Consider the following 23050-nt stretch of genomic DNA (forward strand, 5'->3'; position numbering starts at 1 on the left):
AGGCAAAAATACAATTTTCATCTATATAATTTACTCAAAACAAATATTTTGGTCCTTTCAAGTTTGAAACTTGGGAGATTCTGACCTTTTGCCCCTATTAAGCAAAATATTTGGCAATATACCCCTGTTTCCAAACTATATAGGTTCGTGTCCCTGTTTTGAAACTCGATTTTAATAAAATCGAGTTTCAATGAAAAACTTGATTGCATGGAACTTGAGTTATGCCAAATGAAACTTAAAAAAAAAAAAAAAAAAATTGCATGGAACTCGAGTTCCATTAAAACGCCACTATAGTACTAAAAATCGCCACTATATCACTAAAAAAAATGCCACTATAGGTATGGGCGATCAAACTTTAAAAAAAAATTTTGCATGGAACTTGAGTTTCATTAAAATGCCACTATAGTACTAAAAATCGCCACAATATTACTAAAAAAACGCCACTATAGGTATGGAACTCGAGCTCCATGAGCTCAAGTTCCGTGCATTTTTTTTTAAAGTTTCATTTGGCATAACTTGATTTTAAACTAATCTAGTTTCAAAACTGGGGCACAAACCTATATAGTTTAGAAACAAGGGCATATTGCTGAATATTTTGTCCAATAAGGGCAAAAGGCTAGAATCCCCTTGAAGCTTGTCATTTTAGCATTGTAAATTTGTCCAAAAAATATTTTAGCCATTTAAATTTGAAGTTAATTATTTTAGTCTAATAATTTTGCCCAAAAATTACTAAAAAAAAAACCAATTTAAACAATTAAAATAATTTTTGGGTAAAATTAAGGAACCATTTTTAAACTCAAAACAACTAAAATAATTTAGAATAAAGTTTTCGTACTAAAATGAGTAGAGGTGTAAATTGATTTTTAAGGCAAAGTTAGTTGTAAATTGCATTTTTGCCCCCAAAAAAAATTATTTTGCTCACAAAGGTACAGCATCGGATTTTTCTCAAAAAAGAAAAAGAAAAAAGGCACAGCATCGGATAGCGGCAGAATCAAATGCGTTTCCTGCTTTATAAAAAAAAAAAAAAAAAAGCGTTTCCTGCACTTTTTAGATTTACTAGTCTTTGTCTTCCTCTTCCTCTTCCTCATACACAGATCAGTCTCAATTCGAAATTGTATTAAAAAAGAACAAAAGAAACACAAACCTCAGTCTTGCTACTACTCTTCGACTTCGACTCTCTCAGATCTCTCATGGCGTCTTCCAGCAAGGTGGAGTCTGATTCAGAAGATGAAGCTCTAGACGAGGAGGCATGCTCTTCATTCCTCTCTCTCTCTATATATATATTTACATTTTTGCCACCCAATTTCAAATTCCAGTTCTTCATTCCTCTATATAATTCACATTCTTGCTTTACGAAACTGCTTGCTCCAAACGCTTTTTATCTAGTTGAGCGGAATTTCTGAGTTAATTTGAATTCTGAAAATTGAGTTTGGCATTTCACTATTTCACGAGCTTTTTATGTTTTCCAATTGCGTATATGTGCAGGTTGAGCATTTTGATGATTTCACGCTTGCTTCTTCATGGGAAAGGTAACTTACAATTGAATTCAGCTTTTTGGATCGTGCAATTGAGGTCTCATATTCCTAATTTCATATTTTTCAATAGGTTCATTTCTGAAATCGAAGCGGTTTGTCGGCAATGGATGTCTGATGGCCCGAAAAATTTGTTGGTATGTTTGCTTGGATTGGAAAACTTAAATGTATATGTTGTGTAAATTGGAGCATGCACACAGAAATGCATGCATTTTGATACTGAATGATATGGACATTTGTTAGAGTTGCGTTTCGATGATAACGTTAGCTAGTGTTGATAATAATTAGTAATTAGCATACTTTGAGGGGATTTTATAATCATTTTTATAATTTTAGCCATTGTTTTTCATTCTAATAATTAGGGAATTCTTGACTTACAACAAGCCATTACCTTGTAACGTACGCAAACCTTGCTTCTGTGCTTGTTTATATAAGGAAGTGGTGTTCCAGCCTTTAGCCAAACTATTCCACTTCCAGAACATGAGATACTTTGGAAACCCAGGGACTGATAATGTGGTGGATTGAACCTAGGACCTCCGGGTTTATGTCATGCCCCACACCAATGAATCCACCACCCAGTACCCCTGTGGGGATTTGCTTTTGTGCTTGTTGAAGTCATTGTTTTCTTGTTCTACCCTTATTGGCAAACCATCTAGGTATCTTGCTTTAGTATTATTCTGAGTTAAGTTGTTTGTGTGACCTTTAATCTGGTTGCAAAGGCAGTCAGTTCTCTTGCTCTGTGAAACTATGGATATGATTGTGGGTAGTTGTTGATAAATTGTTTGAACAATAGGTATTTGTTTCATGGAATTTAATTTCTTTGTTTCTTTTAAGTTTATTGCTACTTCATATTGGAAGTGGAAAAATCTGGGCCAAAAATCATAGCCGTTGAATTATGCTTCTTTATTATACCATTAATTTTTCCCTGCAATGCTTCAATTTTCTTTGAAATGACATAGAAGTTGGCTTTGTTACTGGACACTGTGTGGTTTAGCTTATCCTTATAAGTGAAGCTGTGTTTGATGTTAACCCCCGAATGTGGATTTTCTTATTAAATTTTTGTAGGAAAAAGGTGCTGTTCTCTTGGAGTTTTCAAAGAACTTATATAAAGTCAAATTTGAGCTAAAGTATGCCTTAAAAAGTTATCTCATGGAATATTACTTTGAGAAAAGCAACACTGATGATGGTATGTGGAGAGCTTTTTTTTGGTTGTAATTTGTTCATCACACATTGTGGAGAGTAGTATCTATTCAAATTTGGTTACTGGTTGACAGGAAAAGTTTCAGACTGGAACTTCAATTTGCATGATCTGCAATTTTGTTTTGGGGTAAAGGAGTTTTTGGTATGTTTTGACTTGCACTTTGTACCACAATATTGAGTGTTTTTGCTATGTTCAGTTCTTCACTCCTTGTAATTGCATCACCAGGTGATTGCTCCTCAAAGTGCTAGTGGTGTAGTTCTTGATGCACCAGAGGCTAGCAAGCTTTTAAGTGCAGTTGCAATTGCTTTGTCAAATTGTTCAAGGTAGGGTTCTCAGTTGAAAATTTTTCTATTTAATTATTGGTGAAGTATGGCTCCCTTGTGTCCTCCATAACGGCTAGGGGAGTTGGCCCATTGCAAATTAACCTCAGTGCTTCCAATATGGTCATGCACTTTTTTGAAGATGTGAAGAATTTATGATTCTGTTGGTATTTCATTCTGCTGTCCTGTTTTTAGAATACACTAACACATTCTTTCCTTTTAAATTAAATTAGTAAGTTTCTTGCGGTATTGGGTGACCTCCTTGGAATCCTTGTTTTGCATTTCTTCCTTTTCCAATAATTTTAAAAAGAGTTTCTTACAGTGTCTTGATGAACAGTTTACCCCATATATATATTTCTTGTGATGACCCTCCCCTCAAGGTATGGGCCAATGGAACTACCCCTAAGGGGTGAACCCCGGATGCCTATACATCCCAAGTGAGCAGGCATTGTGTAAATTGCGAAATGCCTCAGCTAGGAGTCGAACTGGAGACTTCTAGGTTTATAGTTAGTCTAGGCATTCTCCCTTACATTGGGGCACACTGGGTTGGGGCAAACTGTTTACCATGATATTGGATAATATAATATTATATTTGAATCATGTTTTATCTGTGTATAACTTGAACTGAATTGCGATCTCTTGCTCGCTTCGGGTATGCAGTTTGTTGCCAGCATTTGTACCAGTGCATGATCCTTCTCGGAAAGCGTACATTGGTATCCAAAATAGGGGAACTGTTTTCACCAGAAGATTTGAGTCAGATCATATTGGTAGCCAGGTTCCAGTAAAACTAATGCATTTGGAAGGATTATACGAATTGTTTCTTTCAAAGTTTGTAAGTGCTCATCACTTCATATCAATATTTCTCTGTGATGTACTTTTAGATTAGTTATTTCATTGACATTGCAAAGTAGGGAGTACATTGAAGTTTCTTATGTTTGAAACCAATCAGATATGCTATACCATTTGTTCTTGATCTTCCTTCTCTTACTAGTTCTCTTATTTTGATTGCTAAAGCACAGATCACCTCATCAACTAGATTGAAAGGAAATTAAGTATGTTATCTATGTGATATTCTTGGATTACACTTGCCTTAAGGGGCACAACCCTTACTCTTTGTAAACCATAGGGCCTGTGATTTTTTGTAATTATAGATGAAAAAAGTTAATTTTCTTTCTTATATTGTAAAGGCATCATTTCATGCGCTCTTTGCTTGCATCATTTTTTAATTTTTCTATGAGAATTAATTGGCCTTGCTTGTGTAATGAATTTCAGATTACGACTTTCCTATTTTTCCTAATTATGATAAAATTTCATCTGATGTTGAAGGCCTACTCCACATTGGACCTTTCTGTGCATCTTTTCAAAGTCCATTTTACAATGAAGCTAACCTACAGAACCCTTTCCTTTGACGATGACAATGACGTCCAAGAAACTGATGCTACAATGACAGAATCTGAAGGAAACCCTGCTAGTGACATTCACAGCAAAGCACAGTGGGATGATGATTGTCCTTGGAGTGAGTGGTATTCTGCAGAGGACCCAGTGAAAGGTACATTATGTTTAGAATATTCATATATGCCTGTTTTTTGTTTGAGGCTCTTGTGTTAGTTTCAGTTTTAAGATGATGTCTGAGATGATAACTGACATTTGTTGTCTTGTTGATGCAAGGAGTGCAACCAAAATTATTTCAGGTTTTTTTGATTTTATGAACTTCTGATTTTTCTAGATTTCACTTTTAAATTTATAATTTAACATTGTTGAGGATTTTATTGAATGTACTTGTGGCTTGATGTGCTCTTTGAAGCCTATTAGAAAGAGGCTACAAGAATAATTTTAGGTAGTGCAATTTGAATATATATATTTATATATAAAATTAAAGATGTTTCTCTCTAGCTTGGTAGTGATTCCAAGCACCCATAGGTGATGAAACCTAGGATTTTCTAATAAATTTTAATAATTTCTGTAAAATATTTTAACTCTCTTTTCTAAAGCTTACTGTTCTTTATGTTTCATAACCTTTAAAGGGTGACCTTTTTGATCAAAGAAACACTTTGAGACTGAGGGATAGACCTACTAATGGCTATGTGGCACAGTTTAAAGAAGATGAGATGAGTGTTCGCATAGTTTCCAGTCCTAAATTAACTCCACTATCAATGTGTTAAAAGGATTCAAGTCTCCAGGAGACAGTTTCACATACATATACACTTAGATTAGGCTAGAATAAAATTTCTATTTTGTATAAAAAAAAAAGTTCTAGGGAGTTTCCTATTGTTGAGGTGTCCCTACCAATTGTCATTACTAGCTGTCATATTGAAGGATATTCCTTGTCTTATTGTAATCTTATCACCCTTTCTATCTAAGGAATGAATAGTAACTGGGCTGATATATAGACATGTCCTCACTTTTCTATGTAATTGTTTTTATACCATTAATATGGTATTAGAGCATTAAAGAGCTCTTCAATTAAATGCTGTTGGAAGGTTTGTGAAGATGCTTGAGATGCTAGTTGTCTTCACTATCTGTCTTCGTTGGCATTGTTGCTTGGTATGTCGATGGTAGAAACTCAAAATTGAGTTGATGGCTGACTGGTCATCTGTTTTTGATAGTTGAAACCGCAATCCTCGGTATATGTAAAGTTGTTTCAGGCTATCCTTCACCTATCTCGGTGGTCATCATTGTTCTTAGAGGTTGTTGTTGTTCTCAGCGGTTGGTTGGCAGATCTAAAGTTGTTTCCAACCATCCTCCACCTATCTTGGTGGCATATGTTCTTGATGGTGGTTGTTGTTCTCGGTGGTTGGTTGTGGTTGCAGTAAGCGTTGATGATGTGTGAGATGCTTTTTTGTAACTTGGTTGTTGATGATGTGCACTAGTGACGTAGTGGGGGTCGTTGACAAGTTTTGAGTTTGCTGGTGTTGTTGTCAATCAGAGTAGACAGGGAAGACCCCTGTTTGGTACGGTGTAGTCTATTCCCTATCTTGATAAGGACAGCTTAATCCTGGATAGGGATAACAAGTTGTTTGGTAGATATTTGGCTGTTTGGGATTAACAGTTGGTCGTTCCTTATCCAAGGTAAGGATAATCTAACCGAATAAAGTTTCTGTTTGGCTTTGCTTGGACGGCTTTATCATTTTTTGGCAGGTACATATGTAGTTTAGGCCGACACAGAGAACTTTTTACTAGTACAGCTTCTATTTTGGCCAATTCAGGAAAGTTTCAGCTGGTACAACGTCTATTTTGGCCGCTTCAGGAAAATTCATCTCTATTGCTGATATCTTTACCATGGCACTATGTACGAGTCAGTTAGAGTCTATGCGTTCCAAGTTAGGCCTATTTGGCATACATGCTCCAGCTTGAGGGGGAGTTTTCAGAAATAGAAAGATACTAGTATGGATTGTACCCTTGTGATGTGTGGGTTTTACTCCATCGTGAACATGATGTTCAATTTTTTTCAATAAAAGTCTTATTACCTATATAAAAAAAAAGATGTGTGGGTTGTACTCTTCTAGAAGGGTTAAAAGTTTTTAGGAAATTTCTTAGTGTTGAGGTGTCCGTACCAGTTGTCATATAATAGAATATTCCTTGTCCTATTGTAATCACCCTTTCTATATGAGGAATGAATAGTAAGAGGACTGATATATACACAGCTCCTGACTTTTCTATGCAGTTATTCTCTTTCCATTAATACGGTGGAAGCTAGATGGAAGGCCATCCAAGAACTAACCCAAGAAACTATGAGACAAAATGCCTAATTAGGCCGAATAATGGCTTCCATCCAAAAACTGTCCAAAAAATCTCAAAAAGTAAAACTTCACACATGGGAGACAATGATATTGAGGCACCACAACCTAGAGCTAAAAGAGAAAACCAGTTCCAACCTATGTGTGGTAGAACCAATACAACTTTTTGGAAAGTCCTTACTTGATAAGGAGTAAGTTCAACAAGAGATCCTAGAATTGTTGGGAGCACATGATGTAAAACTTGAGCTTGATGCTTATACGACATAGACACCCTCTATGGAGCATGAAGTGGCAAAGTTTCATCAAGTGAAGAAGTTGATACAATGATGCTTCCTATAGAACAAGATAAGGCTGCATTATTTATTCCGCCAATTGATTTTATTACTCCAAATGAATTTAATCTGGTGGAACATGAAGCTATTTACTTCTTCGTGCGGCCAGAAGTGCTTTTAGAGTTGATGCCTTATCCTTCACACTTAAAAACTCAGAGCCTTTACATAAATTCCTTTACTTATCAAAAAGAAAAAAAAAAAAAAAAAAAAAAAAAAAAAAAAAAAAAATCTCGAGGTTGAGTTTTCTCAAACCAGGGGAGTGTGATGTAGGAAGTACAACCAAAATTATTTCAGAATTTACTATTAAAGTTTCTTTTTTCTTATTTGAATCTTAGATTTCTTTTTTGAATTTTGAATTTCAGAGTTTTCTTGATTTCACTTTTGAATTTAGAATCTAGAATTTAATGTTGTTGATCATTTTACGGAATGGAATTGTGGATTGATGTTCTCCTCGAAGTGGCTCCAAGAATAAGTTTAGGCACTGCAATATGAATACAAATGTTCTAATTGGGATTTTTAAGCCTAGGGGTTTTAAGCAAATTCTAGGTGGTGAACCTTAGGATTTGTCATGTCTTCTTCTTTGCCCTTATTTCGATTTCTACCCTTCCCATCCTATCTCATTTGTCCTTCAAAGCACATAACTGTCTGCCAACTAAAATGACTTAACATGGACTTCAGACCAATATTTTTTTTCCATAATTTGTTTTTGCTTCATCTTGTTATGTGGGGTTGGAAAAACATAAAATTGATGTAATTTCTGTCCTGATGAAAGCTTCTAAAGATTCTCTATTGCTTTAACCCTGCTCTACCTGGAGGATAATTTCTTATTTTTATGGATCAACTGCATACAGGATTTGAAGTGATTGCCATATGGTCAGAGAAGATGGTTGAAAGCTCTTCGGAAATGGCTGAATTGGAAAATGCTTCACCTCATGAAGCTGAGAAGTGGATATTATTTCCAATTTTTTCTGAGAATTTGTAAGAAATTCCCCTTAGATTCAATTTGTTAGTGTTAGGACAAGAATAATGTGCACATTCAACTATGCTTGTCATGGTTGTTAGCCATGAGATATCGTAAATGCTTGTTACCATTGGTTCTTAATATTCAGCATTTACCACAACCTTGATAAAGCTAGAAACAGAGCATGCCACAAATTCTAAGATTTTATATCCTTCAGATAAATAGCAGAAGTAATTGTTGTGTTAAGTCTCTACTAAATAGACTTATGTGCAGGTTATAAAAAAAAAAGACTTATGTGCATAAGCAAAAATTTAATACTTGGTGGTAATTGTTGTGTAACATGAATGGTTTTTGACAAACAAAGTTTCAAGTACCTTACTGTATCAGTGCATATATAAATATTTCCCCACTGGGTAATACAATTTATACAATTTTATAAAGGTATAGGTTAGTTTAGTCTAATAAATTTTGGATTAATTTAACAAAGTAGTTTTTTTTCTTGCAAAATACTTATGTCTTGCACACGCGTTACACTTCATCATGGACATATTTTTGATTGAATATATGTGTGGCACTCTATTTTGCTCCCCTACTCCCTTCTAGATACTGAGACTCCCATACTTTTTGCTCTTATACCTAAGATACTTATGATGTATGTGATTTTTAATTTAATTTTTATTCCATGTGAGGCTCATCATTCAACTCTTTGGGCATTTGCAAATTTCCACCACAGATTATGTGATTTATTGGGAGTTTCAATAATCACTTTCCTAGCATATGTTTGGTAGTTTTGGTCAGCAGTGTTGAAAGCAAAAGCTATGACATAGGTTGCAGGATAATTAATTCTGATTTTTCCCCCTCCAATCTAATTTGATAGTATATCCTTTTCTATTGTAATGCCAATCTAAAGATGTTAACAAGTTTGATATGTACAATTTCTTAAAAAAATGATGTTATGTTTATCAGAACTGATGGTTCCAAAGGAAATCAAATTGGATTTGCTTCCCAATTGCACTTTTTGGTTGATGCGTTAGATATGTCATTTGAAGCTCAATTTATGGAAGATTTTGTTTCAGGTTTGAGACTTTTTTTATACTTAATTTATTTTTTTATATATATTGGTTCCATTAGCTAACTACAGTTGTGATTTGTAGTTTTGAGTGGTTTATGTTTGTTGATGTCATTTTAGATTTGCGTTAGTTTTCAGCTCCATTTTTCACCCTTTTTTTTTGGGTAGTAGTTGAAAACCAGGGTCCTGATAATTTGAAGACCTCAATGGTTATACCTCCACCTACGGTTATTGATCGTACGCTTAAAGAACTTTTTCATGATGGTACTTTCTACATTTTTCAGCTTCTGTTGCTTTGTATTTGATTGATCATGTAGTTGAGTGTGAAAATTTTCGATAATGAACTAAGATGGCCACTTTACAACGCCATGCTGTAATTATTAATGGTCCTTGTACTATGTGCAGGAGTGCAAGAACCAAATTTTGCTAAGGGCGGGCATAAGAATTCTCGAGCTATTAAAGGAGCACCTTTTGAATCGCTTTTTGCACAGTTTTGTTTACACTCTCTTTGGGTTAGCAACTGCAACATACGTGGTATGAATATTTGGGTGAATAAACGTGATAAAGATAGTTAAATTATTATAATATTTGGGGCAGCTACTCAGACACACACATGCACACACACACACACACACACACACACAATATATATATATATATATATATATATCCCTAGGTGCAGTGTTATTTTCATACTTATGACTTGATTTGGTTTTTATTTACAATGATATTAGCTATTGCGGTGCTTTGGATAGAGTTTGTTCGAGAAGTTCGGTGGTGTTGGGAGGAGTCACAGCCATTGCCCAAAATGCCAGCTAATGGTTCAATTGACCTATCCACTTGTTTGATTAACCAGAAACTACAAATGGTAATAAGATGCATATTTCTTTTAAAGAACTTTGGCGGAAATTGTTTCTTTACATGAGAACTAGGTTTCCGAAAATACAGGCTTTGCATCTTTAAATGGGTTGCTGAATTCCCTGGACTATTTAGAAAATTTTACCTTGACATCAGTTATATTCTTATGAATTGGCACCGTTTTTGCTGATATGTAACCATTAGTTATTTTGGAAGCATTTGTTTTTTAAATTAAGAGACAATGCTATATATGCAAAGTGATGGTAAAATGACTTGAAGATCTTATATCTGTTTTTTTGATAAGTTCAAAAAGCTTTTTCTCTAAGTGTCTTGTTGAGTTTTCCTTTGTATACTTTTGTTGTACTTTCATGGCATTTTTAAGTAAATATATGTGCATCAAAAAGAGAAAAATGTGCCTTGTTGGGCTATTTTTCTAGCATATATGATGGCATGGCGAAAGTTGTTTCACTCTTCTTTTTTCTTGTTCAGCTTGCAATATGCATTGAGAGCAAGCGTGAACTGAATGAAGACTATCAAGACTGCATTGGAAGCATGGATCAAGCTTCTCCTCATAAAAAGGTCACAATGGTGTCCTTGTTTTCCTTGTTCCAGTGCTTCACTATTTACTCTGTTTTCTTTCATTGTGTTTGGCATGAAGTGCTTCCTTGACCCTATGTAGGAAGATGACCCGTTTGGGGAAGACTCAGACTCATCCATTATGCTAACACCGGGCGAAAATTTTGATGGGAAACATGACAGGTGAACTAAAGCAAGTGAGAACTCCTTGTTTTCTTCATCAACTGGCTGACCTTAGATAGTGTTATTGAATTTTTCTTTTTTTAAAACACCTTTTTCTTCTTTTGTTTTATTAGATTATATGCATCACAATTCATTTGGTTATTCTATAACTTTTGTCCTTTTAAAGTGCAATTAGACTGCATTAATACTTGCCCTTGGTTTGGAAGCATGAGGTGAGTCATAACTGTTGACCAGTGAGCAAATACATTGCCTTTTGGGTAAAGTAGGCAAGTATTTCCTATTTATAGGAAAATAAGACATTGCCCTTCAACAAAATTTGTGGTTGTAGCAATATAGGTATTTTCAATTTAAACTTTAAACTTAACAAATTTTAAACTTTAACGTGATTTAATAATGCTAAAGAATCTAAGAGGCAATGATAAAGCAAAAACCCCTAGAGCTTAGAGGTCAATTGTAAGGAGTTTGACTTCTTGGTTGGGAATAGTAGTTTTTTTTTTTTTTGATAGGTAAGAAGGCAATATTATTAAAAAAGGAATAGAAGCAAAAATACATAGAGTTCATGATAGTGTATGTGTTTAGAGAATAGTAGGCTTAATGAAAGTGTTTAGTGATGCTAATTGTAACAATTATTGGAATTGCCCAACTTGCTACATTGTGAATCATCTCGTCTAAAAAGTCTGAATGCTTGCTTTTTTTTTTTTTTTTTTTTTTTTTTTTTTTAAAAATTTTTGTTTATTTTGTTGATAAGTAATAGGAAAGTAGGGTAAGCTTTATGGTATACTTTTTTGCTTTGGAGTTTGAGCTCTCTTTTTTTGGGCTCAAAATATGATTTTGGTCCTTAAACTATATGTTAGATTTTTAAAATTTATTTATTTATTTATTCTGAATTATCAATTGTTTCATTTAGTCCTTGAAATTTTTTTAAAAATTGTTTTTTATGTAATAGGGATACAATAGTAAATTGCTACAAATTACTATTTCTTTCCTCCTATCTTAATTTCCTACCAAATAAAGGAAAGATACACTAATTTTCCATTCCCTCACTTTTTTGTCCTCACCAAATACATAGGATGGAAAATTAGTATATTCTTTTTTTTTTTTTTTTTTTTGATAAGTAAGAATGATATGTATGCAAAAAGGCTGCTCTATGCATGAAAAGCACAGAGCAAATCAACATTTACAAGAAAAGGAAAAAAAAAAAAAACTGCAAATTAATTACAAAAGAGAAGAGAACTAAGAAATGAAGGGAGAGAATCACAAGTTGTGAGTCCCCAAGCCCGAGACCAATTGAATAAAGTTCCACTAAAAGAAGCAAACATCTGATCTCTGGAACTATCCAAGTCCTCGAAAGTCCGCCGGTTCCGCTCATTCCAAAGACATCATAGTAAGCACAATGGATAGACGATTTGTGTGAATGACTGAGTTTATGGTCACATTTTCAGTTCTTTCAGGGTGCAATGAAATGTCATAGGGATTCAAGGAGAAGTCAAGGAAATTACAAAAGTGAAAAAGTGCTGAAACCAATTTTTTTTTCAGAGAAAAAAGTTTGGTGATTTCGGTTCTCCATGTACAGCAAATGAGCCATTTTCTATACGTCAAATACCACAGTACTTCTCCCTCCTCCACATTTCCATAAAAAACTTCAACAATGCCATAAAGTGATAACAAAAATTAATATTTTTTAGCAATAGTTGCTGATGTAGCAAACAATTTTTCATGCATGTATCCTTATAATGCTAATATAGTGCATTAGTCCACAGGTTGGTCTCACAAAACTTGAATATATGAAGATATGTGAATTTAATTTGTTAAAAAAAAAGTAAAATAACATTGTAGTCCCTAATGTTTGTGTTAGTTGCCTCCACATGTTCTAACTTGTGAGACCACATTTAGTCTAAAATTTCATGTCCGCATTATGAGGATGTATGTATATTTAATGCCTATCATATTATCAAGTGCCATTCACATAGTGATGGTAAGACCTGTAATTGTAAAATCAACAAACTTCAAGGACTAAATTGAAACAATCGGTAATTCAAGAATGAAAAATTGAAATCAAATACATTGTTTAGGGACCAGAATTATATTTTGATATCTTTCTTTCTTTGGTTGTGACTAATTCCTACGAAAAATGGAAATTAGTAGAGACTAAAGAGAGTATTTAGTGCATCATAGCCAGCAATAGTACTGCTACATTTTTTTTAATGAATTTTGATAATATATACTTTGCAAGGTTTGCTTAATTGAGAATGGTTAAGTTTTATCCTATGTATATCTATTTCTGCATAACTTTGTTCTTCATACTGCAGCCCCTCGAAACCAGATGATTTACATGGTTCTGGTACAACTGTATCAAAATTCAGTAGTGAGCCTGAACATATGGTGTTGGCTGATCCGAAGCCTTCAGATTGTATCAGGAGGGGTTCGACTGGTGTGGTGGGGTCTATGATGCTTCTGAAGTCCCATCAGAGAATGCATGCCCCTTCCACTCAGGTTTCTATAAATCAATAACTCAACAATCTTATTATTTGTCATTTTTTCTTTTTTCTTTTATGAATATTTTATTCTCACAAATTCTCAAGAATGCAACATTTAGCCTTTTCTTATAATCATTGTAGGATGCACCACTCATGACAGAAGACATGCATGAAGAACGGCTCCGTGCTGTTGAGGCCTTCGGGGATTCATTTGTAAGCTTATATTCTTTATATCTATCAAAATCTGAATTGATGGGATTGAACTAAGGATTTTCTGTCATTCTTTTGCAGAACTTTTCTGGTCAGTTGGAGAAAGAGATCTTGTCTACAGGTAATAAGCTTCAATTTTATTCTTTTATTAGGGGGCTGGACTTCATTGACTGTGTTAACCATGTTTTTGGAGAAAATTATGATTCACATAAAATTTGTAAACATGTTGGTACTCATACCCAATGATTTTCATCTGAAGCTCATATTATTGGAAAGGTTAATCTGTGACACAGCTAGGGAGTAGGGACATTACTAGAACAGGTTAGGATGCTCTATGGTATGCCATTTCAAGCACTAGTATGGGGTTATTTGGTAGATGGCATGAATAAGTAGGTGGAAACTTGCTGCCATCCAAATACCATTAGGCACAAATAAGCTTCAGAATTTTTTTATTTCATTTTTTGGTAAGTAAATAAGCTTCAGATATATATATATATATATATATATTTTGACAAGTAAATAAGCTTCAGAATTCTCAGGATGGCATCCATTATGACATTGTTAATCTTAAAGACAAATCATGTATCTATCAAATTCTATTACAGGAGAAACTATGATAGTATGGCACTCATCAAAGTTGATGGGCCATGCCATTTTTTATGTATAATGGTGAAATTTTGATGTAATGTGGACCATTCAATATGTAAGCATCTATCATATGATAGATAATTAGGTGGAAACTTTAAATTTAACCCTTGTGTTTACAAGAAAATAAAGGTTTTTTTTTGGGGGGGGCTCTAAATATGTAATACAATTCAGCATACATATAAGTAAAGATATAGATAATTTTACTTCACCTATTCAAGCAAACTTTGAAAATTGTTTGATAGGATGTGTGTGGAGCCTAACCTACTATGTTGGTTATGCCGTGGGTTTGAAGGCTAATAAGTGGCCCTGTTAGTGTCAAATTGGCATCCGTACTACAACTATACGGGGGATTTCCTGTATTTGAGAATACATAAAAAGCCGTAGGTGCACTATGATAATTTCACACGTATATGTAGTACTAGTTACTGCTGAATTGGGGAGTACATATACCTATGAGCCCTATACTTATAAAAAAAAAATGAAAAATAAAAAAACAAGAAGAGCTGTATAACTCCTTTTCTAAGCTGTCATAATAAAAAACTGCAGCGACTCTGGAATCTGGATATAGCCCTAGTTTTGGTGAACCATGTAAATATGATGTTTTTGTATGTGTGCTTTGATCTTTCTATCTTTGTTCTCAATTCATAGATCTAGGGTTAGCTTTCATGTTTCTAACATTCTTTACCCTTAATCATTATAGATTTGTTTGAATGGTTTAGATTTATATATAATATGATTATTATAAATAAAAAAAGGTGTGGCCTCATCAACTTTGATTATGTGCTGGCATAGTTTTTCCTCCAGTTGCATACCGTTTTAGCACTGTTAAGTGCCAAAAGTATTAAAATGTGAACTTAAATCTGCGTTTTCTCAGCCAGCAGTTCCTTTAAATGAACATCAGTGATCTTTATGTTATTGTGGGACTCTGCTTTGTATGAACTATGTTATCCTGCTCAAAGTTCTGTTCTGTTTTGTTTTGTTTTTTGTTTTCAAACTCTTCTATATGACGTAAAAAATGAAATCATGTCTATTTTATTTCTTTTTTCATCTTAGTTCATACCTTACAGCACATGTAAGATATTTATTTCTCTTTTATAAGACCCTCTAAATACTTTTTATAGATTCTCAGCATCTTTTTCTAATGCCACAATATACTTGTCATTGACAAAGCTTAGAAATTTTTATTAGACATGTCAGCATTTAAAGCAGCAAATCCAGATGCCATTTTTGAAGATTTTATTCGGTGGCATTCACCTGGAGATTGGGAGAGTGATGACACTCAAGAAAAGAGACCAATTAAAAGAATTGCAATGGAGGATTCAAATAATGATTGGCCTCCTCGTGGACGGCTTTCGCGAAGAATGTCTGAGCATGGGAATTTGTGGCGAAAGATTTGGAATGATGCACCTGCTTTGCCAGCTTCCGAGCAGAAGCCACTCCTTGATCCAAATAGAGAAGGTGAAAAGGTTAGTTTCTTTGGAGAAATTTGTATTTTGCTTGTTGTCCTCTCTTTAAGTTGCTTATTGCTGCGGCACTTGTAGAGAAGAGCAGTTATACTGTAAAGTTCCTTGGTGGATACTTTTAATATTGTGATTGTTGGACAGTCTAAGAGTCCAAGAGAATGAGATGATTAGATCAGAAAGAATTCTGTTTGATTATGCAACTCAACCATAGGTGCTTCCATCTTCAGCCTTCTCATTTGCTGTTTGTGATTGGCTTCATAAAATCCAGAAAAATGCTAGTGCTCTTGAAGCTTCTCTTCAGTTTATATATCCTGAGTGAGCAAATGAGTAATAGTGTTCCTCAAAAGATGGTTTCCTTGAACTCCCCAAGCTTGCAGAGTGCAAGGCTTAAGAAGTAACTTGAATTCAAATTCACAAAGTTACGAGGTAGTAACTCCCTTAAATAGAAGACACTAGTTCAGAGAATGATTCAAATGTTAATGTTTCTGAATCCTCAGTGACTGACATCTAAAAGATGTTGCCTGATAATGACCTGGGCAAGAGAGGTTTCCTATGTTCCCCTTGCTTAAACATGACTATTTTTTACTTTCAATTGCCTTTCAGGGAGTGTTTGCCTAAAATATGATTTTTGGGATTCTTAGCTAAATATTATTATTATATAATCCATCTGGGACTAGAAAGTAACAGCTTGTGATTTGACTTAAAGTTTATTATGAAAGTGAGAGTAAACATAACATACAAACAAACGTGTTTGTGATGTAAGTTCTAACTTTGCCGTAGCATTGTTGCCCTTGTATTGGAATAAATGACTGTAAACTATAATGGCATATTTAGCTGTGTTTGTGTCTAAGAGCATTCTCATCAAGAGTTTTAAAAATTTTAGCATTTAGCATCTAAAAACCCAACTTTATACCATTTAACACATTAATTTTCAATACACCTAACATTAAAACTTCTATTTTTTTTACCACTTCATTAAAATATTATTTATTTATCATTTTTTATTCTTTTTTATTCTCATCACCCAAGCCACCACAAACCCACACAAACCCACGGCACAACCCACCAGCCTCAACCTACGGCACAACCCACCGGCCTCTACTCACAACACTACCCACAACACTACCCACAGCACAACCACAGCACGCCAACCATGGCACACCAACCACAAACCCACCACCGTTACCCAGAAACCTAAGTTCAGTAACCCAGTAAGACCCATCGAGCAACACCACCCACCGCCCTTCCCTTGTTCTTCCATTCTTCAAATTAGTTTTCTACACCCAAAACCCACCACAAAACCCCAGGCAAAACCCACCCCAGCCACAAAAATAACCACCACCCCAGTGGCCCAACCTCTCCAATCTCAACTCTAGCCAAAAAGGCCGACGCCAACTCAAGAATGTTGACCATGAACCCAAAGAAGGAAGAAGGCTGAGACCGGATTGAGAGAAAAAAAATGAGGGAGAAAGAGAAATAATAAGAAGAAAAGAAAGTGGGCCCCACTAAATAAAAAAATATTATAAGTTTTACAATTGGTGAACAGTGCGGTCTCAAATATGAGATTGCATTGTTTATCAATGCCAAATGTTATGGCATTTAAAACACTTGATGGAGGATGCTTTTTAGAGTTTGGTGTGTCAAATGCCAAATATTTGGCATTTGACACACTTGATGAGAATGCTCTAAGGAGAAGAAAAACTGTATGTCCATGCAAAACTAATTCTACCAATGAGCTTTGTCACTTTGTCCTCCCATAAAAACAGGTGAAGGGTGAGATTGTGGGATCAAAACCTATTGGATGTGTATGTAACTTACCAATTAAAAAAAAAAAAATATATATATATATATATATATTTTGGCTTGTGATTTTTTTTTAGTGTTTCATAATTCTTCCACTATCTCCTCCATGCTTTTGTGCTTTAAGTTTGTTCATGGGCTCTTTTTAATTCCATAGATCCTTCATTACCTGGAAACATTACGACCACATCTATTGCTTGAGCAAATGGTTTGTACTGCCTTTAGAGCTTCGGCAGATGCATTAAACCAGACTAGTTATGGAGGCTTGAAACAGATGGCAACCAAAATGGAGCAACTTTACCTTACTATGGCATCCTCGTTAAGACCTTTGCAAGGTATACCTTGTCTATCTTCTGAGTGAATGGTGTGAGAGAAAAGGGTTTTGGGATTTACATTCACAGTTTTAATGTGCATTGCAGCAAATCGTTTGTCTTCTGGAAGTGAGATTATTGATGACCTAAGACGGTTATGTGGTGTTCTTGAACACGTTGAGAATTTACTAACTGTTGCAGCTTCTCTACACCGTAAGTTCTTGCAAGCACCACGCCTCTCTGAAGCAATATTTAGTGACTACTACATCTTCTTTCTTCCAAGAATGGGAACTGCCTCAGTTGGGGACAATGCTCAAATGGTAAGATGCCTTTAAGCCATTACTACTGTTGGTTTAGCAATCTAGCTGATAACATCTTCAATCTCTCATGAGTCATGACTGTTAATAAAGCACTGTTATTTTGGCCATATGCGATGGGTGGCTTCTGTGTGAATGAGGACATCATTGTGATCAGAAAACAATTTTAATTTAATTATCTTCTCAAATCCTGAGGACTAAAAAAATGCCGTGGTATTTGAAACATAGCGCAGGAGTCCCCACATTGGAGTTGCTCAAGGCCATCCCTTAAGCCGGAAATTCAAACTATTGTTATAACTTGGACTGATTTATTATGCTTCTGTTATCTCAGGACTTTGATAAGAAGCAACAAGTAAGGATCCATGAGAGACCAGTTGTGTCAAATATGTTCACACCTCCTACTGCTAACCAGTCATGGAGAAAAGTTTTGAGCATGGGTAATAATCTCAATGGCCACGAACCAGTCCTCAGGGAGATCATATTTTCCATACGTGATAGAGTAAGCAATCACTATGCGGCCCATATTCCTAGTGTTTATCAACGGGAAATAGAAACATACCGTATGTATACATGTGGGACCTCAAATGATCTACGAGTAGCCCTTTCTGTTGTCTCATGTGATTAATCCCCTCAAAAGCATTGTACAGTAATAATTATTATCTAAAGCGAAAAATTATTTATCATTTCTTCAGAGTGTATTAGTGACCTAGTATTATGGGATCATCCCACAATTTTTGGCGAATCATCCTGCTCTATAAGACTACGAATATTTAAGTCCGATAGAAAAAAAAATTGGTATATTCTGCTCTACATTGCTATTATAATTTATATATTGCACTATTATTTATACCACATGGTCTATTTGTTGTTTCTGGAGGGTCAATGCCTGGATTTTTTTTTTAATGGTTTACAGTTTTTATGTGACTGAAAACTGTTGGTCATAATATATGTTAAATTTTGTTGAAAATTGATGGCCTTCTTTAGTGTGATCCATTAGGCAGTATGGTACTTGTTCGGTTGAAGGAGTGGATGGATGTCATTTGATTTTAGACAACCTTCTTCGACGCACTATGGACGACATTGGAAAGCTTGTGGTCTGTAGCGTCAATCAACTTTTTGAGTTTATTGCCCCACTCCCATAAAATCCAAATTTATATATTTCTTTTTCCCCTATTTATTTTTTTATTTTTATTATTTTTTATTTTTTATTTTTTTTAGTTTCAACTTATGACGTCCGCTCCTGATGATAACTCTTTATCATCAGACTAAGACAACAATCAATTTTCGGTGTAGGCAGGAATTGAACCCCAGATCTCTTATACAACCATCAGAGACTTTACCAGTTGAACTAACTGAAACCCATCCTATTCTTTTCAAATGCGTACAAATTTACAGCACACATTTAACGGATGATGCATTATAGAGGGAACAAAGAAGGTAATCTCTGAGTGTGACAAAAGACAATGCATTCAGTCGGATTTGCCTTACGAGTTCATTCATGATCACACTATGTTCCCTTAAATCTTCATTTTTGTTTGTAAGCGTAGAATGCGTTTAATTTCTTAAAGAAAACAATGCGTCCATTCATATGAATAGTAGTATACAAATAAAACAAGGGGCTTTATCTACGCAGCATTAGGGAATCATATCTCTTTTTCTTGGGCTATTCTTTTCCGCCGTGTACGGGTGGATTCTTTGTTTTTGTTTTTTTGTTTTTGTTTTTGTTTTGTTTATTTATTTATTTTAATTATGATATGTATGGGTGGATTCTGACGTTTAACAATCAGAGATCCTATGTTCAGTTCAAAATTTGATCCAAATTTTATGTGGCTAAAGCCTAAAGTTCTCAATTCTCAAAAAAAGAAAAAAGAAGAAGCCTAAAGTTGTTAATTTCCAATGATTTTTGAGTTAAAATGGCCTAACAATGAAACAAATCATGTTCCTGATCATTTGTGTTCACATGGAGGATTGGAATGATCAAATTTCTAACATTAGGCTGTTTACTTTATACCCAATAAAAAGGTTACAGAGTATTGGAATGGCGATTGGATTGAGGCTAGTTTGTTGCTTTTTTTATGCCTGTTTTTCCATTCGAAGATGAAATTGGAGTCACTTGGTCAGTGCTGGAGCAATCGAAATGTGGAGCCCAACATCTTTGATTATGAGATGTGTATCTTCCCGAGATACTAACATTTTTTTCTAGAAATTCTAGAAATTTATAGTTAGAAATTCTATCCTATTCTATTTTATCATCCCAAAAAATTATTTTATTAATTATTCAATATCATTTTACGATACACTCAACATCCTAACATTTATTTTACTATACTACACTTCTTTTTTTTTTGTTGAGAGAACTATACTACACATTAAAATAATGGGTTTTGCTAACGAGTGCCCTTAGGTCATTCATTAATAATTCACTTTAGGAAAGTTTTGATACCACTTTTATGGGAAATAAAAAAAGCTGTCAAAATATTAATTACTTTTTTTTATTTCCCATAAAAACTTTCTTTATATGAATTATTAACGAGTGCCCTTTCCCTAAAATAATATATCTATATAATAAAATAAAATATCTATATAATAAAATAATATATTCTGAAGAGAGAGAAAATGAGACAGTGGAGAGAGGATATGAGACCGTGCAAAAGTTGTAGGTAAAATAAAATAATAATTTTTGGATTTGCAATACTGCTACAGTATCATCGCAAGTAGAATAAAATAATAATTTTTGGATTTGCAATACTGCTACAGTACCATCGCAAATTTGCGATGGTACTGTAGCAGTATTGCAAATTTTTTTAGCTTTATCATGCCAGCTGCGACCAGTTGTAGACGTTTTTTTGTGCGGAAATGGTAAATCTTGGCAAGATATGGCATATACGATGCCAGCTGCGAATGCTTTTATAGAGTCCAGCAAAACAGAATTGCGATGGTACTGTAGCAGTATTGCAAATTTTTTTAACTTTATCATGCCAACTGCGACCAGTTGTTGACATTTTTTTGTTCGGAAATGGTAAATCTTGGCAAGATATGGCATATACCATGCCAGCTGCGAATGCTTTTATAGAGTCTAGCAGAACAAAATAACTCAACTAGATTAAAACAAGCTTGTAACTTTTTTTGTTGCAACTTTGACAAAATAGATTGTGAATAGTTTCTTATTATTTTCACATAAACAGATAAATTCATCATTTTTTCTCTATTATTCGTAATCTGTCACATTACAATTGTGGTAAAAAAAAAAAAAAAAAACATGGTCCTAACTTTTCTCTTAAAATAATAATACATTAATTTATACACGTTCAAGTAGGAGACAATGGAAAAAGTGAGGCCTCCGGCACCGCAGTCATGAAAATTTATACCCTACTCAGGTAAGAAAGTGCCGGAAACGTACAACTAGAAAAGACTTTAAAAACTATAAAGTTCATCAAAAAAAAAAAAAAAAAAAAAGAAGAAGAAGAAAAGAAAGGGGTCGTGTCGTGTGGCAAGAATAAAAGGAGTTTAAATTTTAAACCTTACAAAACTCCTTTGTTGTTTTTGTTTTTTTATTTTTATTTTTTCACATATAAGACGAGAAGCTGAAAAATTGTAAGAAAAAACTCTACAGTTTTTATTTTTATAATTTATGCTTTATAAATCCAAAATTTTAAAACTCTATTTACTATAATTCAAGCAATCAAAACACTAAAGTTCTTTTACTCAAAAAAAAAAAACAAAAAAAAACCACTAAAGTTCTACAGCGTTTTATTTATTTATAGTTAAAGCTATATATTGCAAAAACTTTACCACTAAAATTCCTTTTATATATATATATATATATTTATATATATCTTTCTTTGTATCATTTTCAGAAAAGTTGACAAATTTAGTGGATACGTGAAGGATATCCTTTCTTTTCCATCACTTTTACATGTATGAAAAAAAGATTGTGACATTTCATTTTTTACAGCATTTTGAAATCGGTCGTTTTTTATATATCAGAATGGACGATTCCATCATTTAGAGTCGAAAAGAATATCACAAGAGGTTTTTCAAACAGGAATCATTCTTTTATCTTTTAATATACACACCCACACACAGTTAAACCTCTACTTTCTACAACAATATCAAATGGGCATAAAATCTATTTAAGCGCTTGAAAATTACTATATAAACAATATATATATATATATATATATATATATTTATATATATATATATATATATAAAAAACAAGAAAATAAATCATCATCAGCCTCATCTAGTTATTTCATTATTCCCTTAAGAAAATAAACGTATCACGCCTGAAAGATTTGTGAGATTAGGGGTTATTTCATTATTGACTTAAAAAAGAATAAAATATATAAAGGATTTCATGTAATCAATCACCTGCTCGATCGATCGTTCGTCAATACAAAGACTAGTTGATGAAAGGGGTTAGAAAAGAGTTGTGCTTAATGTAATACGAGGACATTTGCGTCAAACAATATAAATTGAACCCATATAAATTCTCACTCTATCTTCTCAAAATAAAAAATCATTCTCACTCTAAGGTTACTATTAGTTCAAGATGCTTGTGGTTACATGTCATAATGTCATTTGATCAATCATACGATTCAATATCCATCAATAGAACGAGTTATGATTGCTATATGTAGTTTTTCCTTACAGATAATATTTTAAATTAATATCATCTTATGCTTTTATTTTTCTGTGTTCTTGAAAGGGTCTATCCAATTAGTCATATTTTTTCTTTTGTGGGGTTTATCCATTAGTCAAGGTAACCTTCTATGAATTTTGGGTCAGCGTCACTAGGAAATTGACTCTTCATCAGAATGGGAACAACAGATAATAATGGTGGGTGAGAGTTAATAAATAAAACAAGGACGTGTACCACACATATGAGATATCCATTCAAACATCAATGCTTTCAACAAAGATTATGCATCACCAATAGTACATGGACGCATTCATATGTTTAACTTACAAACTTTTTTTTTTAAATGAATTGTTTTGCATATGGCTCTGAACCCAAAGGAAAGAATTTTGATAATCTACTGATGACATTAG

The 23050-nt window shown here is 33.9% G+C and overlaps 1 protein-coding gene across 3 annotated transcripts; it reads left to right on the top strand.

Moving 5' to 3' along the window:
- The first annotated feature begins 1028 nt into the window (after nucleotides 1-1028).
- On the top strand, nucleotides 1029-18865 carry LOC126689338 (uncharacterized). 3 transcript variants are annotated; one of them, XM_050384524.1, is made up of 22 exons: nucleotides 1029-1247; nucleotides 1486-1529; nucleotides 1606-1669; nucleotides 2598-2718; nucleotides 2807-2874; nucleotides 2959-3056; nucleotides 3714-3885; nucleotides 4380-4602; nucleotides 7974-8100; nucleotides 9050-9159; nucleotides 9321-9416; nucleotides 9558-9686; nucleotides 9908-10020; nucleotides 10500-10589; nucleotides 10690-10769; nucleotides 13079-13262; nucleotides 13388-13459; nucleotides 13538-13577; nucleotides 15293-15570; nucleotides 17525-17702; nucleotides 17787-17998; nucleotides 18327-18865. In XM_050384524.1, the coding sequence occupies exons 1-22, from the start codon at nucleotides 1191-1193 to the stop codon at nucleotides 18618-18620; spliced, it is 2850 nt and encodes a 949-aa protein (XP_050240481.1). In that variant the 5' UTR covers nucleotides 1029-1190; the 3' UTR covers nucleotides 18621-18865. The 3 variants fall into 3 exon arrangements, with proteins under 3 accessions (XP_050240481.1, XP_050240465.1, XP_050240473.1); XM_050384508.1 differs by having other exon boundaries at nucleotides 1030-1247; nucleotides 9887-10020; XM_050384516.1 differs by having other exon boundaries at nucleotides 1030-1247; nucleotides 9324-9416; nucleotides 9887-10020.
- The last annotated feature ends 4185 nt before the right edge of the window (nucleotides 18866-23050 follow it).

The sequence above is a fragment of the Quercus robur genome, chromosome 1 (genome assembly GCF_932294415.1).
Source record: "Quercus robur chromosome 1, dhQueRobu3.1, whole genome shotgun sequence".
Taxonomy (NCBI): domain Eukaryota; kingdom Viridiplantae; phylum Streptophyta; class Magnoliopsida; order Fagales; family Fagaceae; genus Quercus; species Quercus robur.